Here is a 6,191-nt window from a genome sequence, read left to right as displayed (position 1 = left end):
TGAGATTCTCAAAAAAAAATACTATAAATCTTTGTAGAGATTCTACTATAAACTACATACGGAATAAAATGAATGAATCTACATTCTAAATGCATCTATATACATCAGTATGTGGTTCATAGTGAAATCTCTACAAAGATTTATATTTAGAAACGGAGAGAGTATAAACGAAGATGCTACAAAAAGTGACATTTTTACAAGAGTACATATAGTGATACATTATTTTTTTGCAAATACAGTGATACACCCAATTAAAATCAACAAGAGATAATTCAAATAAAAACACTTTATTTTATTTTATTATTTCTTATTAAAGCAGGACCTAGAAGGTCCGGAAGCACTGGATAAAGTCATCTGAGAACATAACCGAAAGCATCTCCAATGTCATCGAAGTTAACCGATGAAGTAAACTGTCGACGTAGAATAAAATAAAGCCAGCACCATTACGTCGCTAAACTTAGGCGTACCCGAGTTAATGTTCTCCAAAAAGTAGAAATAGTCACATGGAGCAGCACTGGAGTGCCTTCCAGGAAACACAAAAGAAAAAGGAAGAAAAAAACAAAAGGAGAAGAGAGAACAAAAATAGTAGGTACCACTGCACTACACTAGGAGAGAGGGAGAGAGGGAGAGAGAGAGGCGAGGAGCCCCGGAGAAGGCACCGCACCGCACCCGCCCGTTGCTTTTGCATGCTGCGTGTCCGCGCCGAGGACACTTGTCTTCTCCCCATAAACACACCAGCAAGCACGCCCGAGAAACCACATGGAAAGCACGGAGCGGCAGCGAGTCTAGACTAGAGCGAGAAGCAGAGTGCCCCGGAAGCCTCCCCCACCCCATTCCCCCCCTTTCTTCTCCCCGGCCCTTGTTAGTCCCGTCGCGCGAGGAGGGGCGCCGCCGCATCCCCGCCCGGCCGCCGAATCGACCGCGAGGTACGCACCCACCGTCCCACCCACTGCTACTACTCTCCCTGAGTGGAAAAGATGCCGCCGCGCTTTCTAGATTTGTGTATGTTTGGCCCGGAAGTTTTTGCGGTTCTTGGTTAGTTTCCCAGTCCTGGCCTCAGATTGGACGGCTTTCGTTTACTGGTTGCTTGATTCCGCCGCGATTCGTGTCAGATGGTTTCTGGTCGGTGGTAATGCCGCCTTCGACCTTCCCTTTCGTGGCCGTCGCAGTGCCAGGTTATGGAGCTCGGAGTTTTATTGCTGCATTCCTGTAAATCCTTGTTGAAGCAGCCGTTGGGATTTGGGAGTAATAAGATTGGGGAGAGAAGAGCTTCTGCTGTTTATCCGTTTGGCTTGGTGTTCTTGTTTTCTTACCTTCACCATGTTCTTCAAGTGAGTGTAGTTTTCGGTCTTGCTTTTTGAATTTGCAAGGATGAGATGTTTGTGCTTGGAGCCGGCAGGCAATTTGTTAGTTTTCATTAAAAAAAATCATGTACCCGGTTAATCAATCATCGTTCTTTTGTTCTCTTTGGTTGATTGATCCTTTGACCCATATGAGTAAAAGCAAAAGCTGAAATTTATCTGAACTTTTCTTTGCTCTCGTCACTCACTGCTGACTGATCTGATACTAAAAAACAAACCGCTTGACTGTTTCAGAGGCAACTTGCTAGTGCCTGTGCTCCTCAAGAGCAAGCCATGGACAACTGCGCCGATCAGAGCCTTGCGCAGAGGAGCATTGGATTCTTCAGGGTGCCTGGTCTCTTTGTGCGGCTGAGCAGCAAAGGCCTGAACGCAGTGGACCCTGATTCAGTCTGGAGCCCAACCTCTCCTCTGGATTTCAAGAACCTGCCGTCGTCAAACACTCTGGGCACCAATCTCAAGCCCACTGGATTGCTAGGCATCGAGGCTGATCTTCTGAAGCTCAGAACCGGCTCCCCGAGAGTCGGTCTCGGCCTTGTCGATGCCCTCACCGCCGACGAGGGCTCGTTGCACTTTGGCGGCAAGAACTCGTTCCTTGAATCCATCAAGCCATTTCTCGAGCTTGGGCTGCCAAAGGTGGCTGCCGATGATGCATCGTCGTGTCAGAAGACCGGTTCGGTTGGCCTTGGCGCCGCCATGAAGGAGAACACAGGCTTCGTTCAATGTGATTGTGAAGATGAAGAGTACACCTGCGTGATCGAGCACGGCCCGAACCCGAGGACGACGCACATCCTGAAAGGCCAGACGGTGGAGGTGCCCAACGGCGTGCGTTCCAAGAGGCCGATTTTCACCATCGAGCCCATCGAGGAGCCGTCATGGCCGTCGATGCCGGCTGCTGGTGCCGCCGCTTCTGGTTCGTGCTCCCACTGCAGGAAGCGGCTGCGAGAGGACATGGATACCTTCATGTATCTGTGAGCACTGAAACCATTTTTTGCTTCCATCTGATGTGATATGGTGTGTTGTTCAGTTGTTGAGTTTTGTGTTGGGTTTGGAATGCAGGGGCGAGTTGTTCTGCAGCAACGAGTGCAGGAAGTGCTGCATGGAGGAGGAGATAGACGAGGTGGAGGTGGAGCTCATGGTGCTGGATTCCGGCGGCTCCTCTGCTGATCTGCATTGGTGAAGATTGCTTGATGTTGCTAGTGGTGGTGGCGAGGAGGCGTTGCCCACAAAGCGTCTGTTCTTTCTTTATTTTGGTTTGGAACTTGGTAGGACTCAGCAGCAGGGGAAGGGAGGGAGAAAAACGCTTCTCATTCTGGTTTTTGTATGAATGGAGAGGTTTTGATTTAGCCAGTGTCTGCCATAGCGCAATGGCTGGACCATTTTCATGGGTATTGGGAGTATTCCTTTTTGGCTGCAAGACTGGTAGAAATACTCAGATATCGATGTGCCATAATATATTATAATCAATCAATTATATTACCCTCTTATATATTTTTTAAAAATCCTGCAAGTTGTGGCCATCCGAGTTTGTTCCTGCAAGTTGTGCATCATAGAGAGCCATTGTTGCTCTCTGCTGCTCTCCTGAGGAAAAGGTAAAAGTGAAAACTACAGTACAGTATGATGCTCTGCTCTGGTGGGTAGTCAGAGGCACTAACTACAGTCGCAGTGCAATTATCACCAGCTTTGCCATTCATTGTGCTGTAGCCGTCGCAGCAGCAGGAGGGCCCTGTGTAAGCGAAGCTACAGTACCATGTTGCATCGACATAAGGACGGGCGCAGGTAGGCAAGCCTACAGTACGAGTGCTACAGGCAAAACGCCAAGGGTATCCAATGCGCCCGGAGAAAGGAGAATGGAGGACTCTTGACTTCAGCGTCAGCGTCATTCATCGCTTGCGACTTGAGCATATCAGCATCTGCAGGTGATACGGGAGCTTAGATGCTCCCGTGATACGAACTCCCTCGAACCGTTCGATCAGACAACCAACGGCCACAAACAGAGCTCCTGCAACTTTGCAGAAAAATGCTTCCAGAATCTGATATTTACGTGCAAGTCCAAAAGGATGGCTGTCACCCTTACATCTCTCATCCAATGGCTCACGAAAACCCGTATCATGGTAGCACCTAAAACTCTTGTATCACCTGATATTTTGTCATCAGGATCTTGAACAAGGATCACCAACTTCTTTTCCCAAGGGTCGTTTCAGTTTTCCTCCGGGTAGAGTTGGCTTTGCAAGTTTTGCCTATACCGATAGCAGTTGTCTCTCCCGGTAGGCGCATGAATGCTAACTCCATTGTTCCGGATGTTACTATCACTTTGGGTGACTACAAGCTTCTGTCTTCTCCTACGGTTCTTGGTGACTCGGATATTGATCTTATTCTCAAAATGGATTGCCTTTCTAAGCACAAGGCTCAGCTTGATTGTGCAGCCAGGCAGATTCAATTGACTCATTCGTCTGAGCATGTAATTGTCTTTGCCGCTCGTGATGATACCATCCGTCTGTTTTCTCTCAATGAGAAGGGTGAACTGGATGCCATCTCTCAAATTTCAGTCGTTTGTGAATATCAAGACGTCTTTTCAGAAGAGCTTCCAGGAATGCCTCCGCACCGGCCAGTTGAATTCGTCATCGATCTTGAGCCTGGCACGGAATCTGTTTGCAAACGTCCTTACAAGCTTGGACCGGAAGAGTTGAAGGAGCTGAAGAAGCAACTCGATATTCAAGAGCGAATGGGTCTCATCCGACCTAGTTCTCCGTGGGGTTGTGGAGTTCTTTTTGTGAAGAAGAAGGATGGAACGGACCGACTTTGTGTTGACTACCGTCCATTGAATAAGAAGACTATAAAGAACAAGTACCCACTTCCCAACATCAACGAGCTGTTTGAACAACTCAAAGGTGCTCAAGTATTCTTCAAGCTTGATCTCCGTATGGGCTATCACCATATTCGAATTCGTGAGCAAGATATTCCCAAGACGACTTTCAAAACAAGCTATGGTTCATATGAATACACTGTCATGTCTTTTGGCCTCGTCAACGCTCCTCTGACTTTCTCTCGCATGATGAACTTCATCTTCAACGCCTACACAAATGACTTCGTCTTGGTCTACCTCGATGACATTCTGGTCTTTTCGAAGAACAAGGAAGATCATGCCAAGCACTTGCGTTTGGTGCTCGATAAGCTCGGAGAACATCAGTTCTACGCCAAGTTCTCAAAGTGCGAGTTTTGGCTCGATGAGGTTCTCTATCTTGGGCATATCATCTCTGCCAAGGGCATAGCGGTGAATCCTGAGAAGGTGTCTGCAATTGTGAATTGGGAACCACCTCAGAACGTGAAGCAACTCCGCAGCTTCCTTGGTCTCGCAAGCTACCGCCGAAGGTTCGTTGAGAACTTCTCAAAGATCGCGAAGCCTCTTTCAAACCTTTTCCAGAAGCACGTGAAGTACGTTTGGTCTCCAGAATGTGACATCGCTTTCAACACCTTGAAAGAGAAATTAGTCACTGCTCCAGTTCTGACTCCTCCTGATGAATCCAAACCGTTCGAGGTCTTCTGTGATGCCTCTCTTCAAGGTCTTGGTGCAGTGTTGATGCAAGAGAAGAAAGTTGTGGCTTATACCTCTCGCCAGTTGAAGCCCAACGAGAAGAACTACCACTCATGACCTCGAGTTGGCGGCAGTTGTGCATGCTCTTTTGACTTGGAGACATCTCTTATTGGGAAGAAAAGTGGACATCTTCACTGACCACAAGAGTCTCAAGTACATCTTCACTCAGCCTAATCTCAACCTCAGGCAGACTCGTGTTGGAAATATGCCCTAGAGGCAATAATAAATTGGTTATTATTATATTTCCTTGTTCATGATAATCGTTTATTATCCATGCTAGAATTGTATTGATAGGAAACTCACATACATGTGTGGATACATAGACAACACCATGTCCCTAGTAAGCCTCTAGTTGACTAGCTCGTTGATCAATAGATGGTTACGGTTTCCTGACCATGGATATTGGATGTCGTTGATAACGGGATCACATCATTAGGAGAATGATGTGATGGACAAGACCCAATCCTAAGCCTAGCACAAAGATCATGTAGTTCGTATGCTAAAAGCTTTTCTAATGTCAAGTATCATTTCCTTAGACCATGAGATTGTGCAACTCCCGAATACCATAGGAGTGCTTTGGGTGTGCCAAACGTCACAACATAACTGGGTGGCTATAAAGGTTCACTACAGGTATCTCCGAAAGTGTCTGTTGGGTTGGCACGAATCGAGAGTGGGATTTGTCACTCCGTGTAACAGAGAGGTATCTCTGGGCCCACTCGGTAGGACATCATCATAATGTGCACAATGTGACCAAGGAGTTGATCACGTGATGATGTGTTACGGAACGAGTAAAGAGACTTGCCGGTAACGAGATTGAACAAGGTATCGTGATACCGACGATCGAATCTCGGGCAAGTACAATACCGCTGGACAAAGAGAATTGAATACGGGATTGATTGAATCCTCGACATCGTGAAGATCATCATGGAACATGTGGGAGCCAACATGGGTATCCAGATCCCGCTGTTGGTTATTGGCCGGAGAGTTGTCTCGGTCATGTCTGCATGGTTCCCGAACCCGTAGGGTCTACACACTTAAGGTTCGATGACGCTAGGGTTATTAGGAAGACTTGTATGTGATTACCGAATGTTGTTTGGAGTCCCGGATGAGATCCCGGACGTCACGAGGAGTTCCGGAATGGTCCGGAGGTAAATATTTATATATGGAAAGTTGTTGTTCGGGTTCCAGGAAAAGTTCGGTTTTTTTTCCGGTATTGTACCAGGAAGCTTCCGGAAGGT

The 6,191-nt window shown here is 47.2% G+C and overlaps 1 protein-coding gene across 1 annotated transcript; it reads left to right on the top strand.

The window, feature by feature from the left end:
* Positions 1–652: 652 nt before the first annotated feature.
* LOC123062054 (FCS-Like Zinc finger 8) lies at positions 653–2,845 on the top strand. The gene is made up of 3 exons (XM_044485383.1): positions 653–926; positions 1,596–2,329; positions 2,418–2,845. Exons 2-3 carry the CDS (start codon positions 1,635–1,637, stop codon positions 2,536–2,538), a joined length of 816 nt encoding a protein of 271 aa, XP_044341318.1. The 5' UTR covers positions 653–926; positions 1,596–1,634; the 3' UTR covers positions 2,539–2,845.
* The last annotated feature ends 3,346 nt before the right edge of the window (positions 2,846–6,191 follow it).

Source organism: Triticum aestivum, chromosome 3A (genome assembly GCF_018294505.1).
Source record: "Triticum aestivum cultivar Chinese Spring chromosome 3A, IWGSC CS RefSeq v2.1, whole genome shotgun sequence".
Taxonomy (NCBI): domain Eukaryota; kingdom Viridiplantae; phylum Streptophyta; class Magnoliopsida; order Poales; family Poaceae; genus Triticum; species Triticum aestivum.
Note: the sequence above shows the minus strand (reverse complement) of the source record. Positions and strands in the feature narration are given on the sequence as shown.

Excerpts from the sequence above, each read along its gene's own strand:
- LOC123062054 (XM_044485383.1), top strand. The coding sequence starts at position 1,635 with ATGGACAACTGCGCCGATCAGAGCCTTGCGCAGAGGAGCATTGGATTC. Across the intron at positions 2,330-2,417 it reads ATGGATACCTTCATGTATCT|GGGCGAGTTGTTCTGCAGCA; the intron begins GTGAGCACTGAA and ends TTTGGAATGCAG.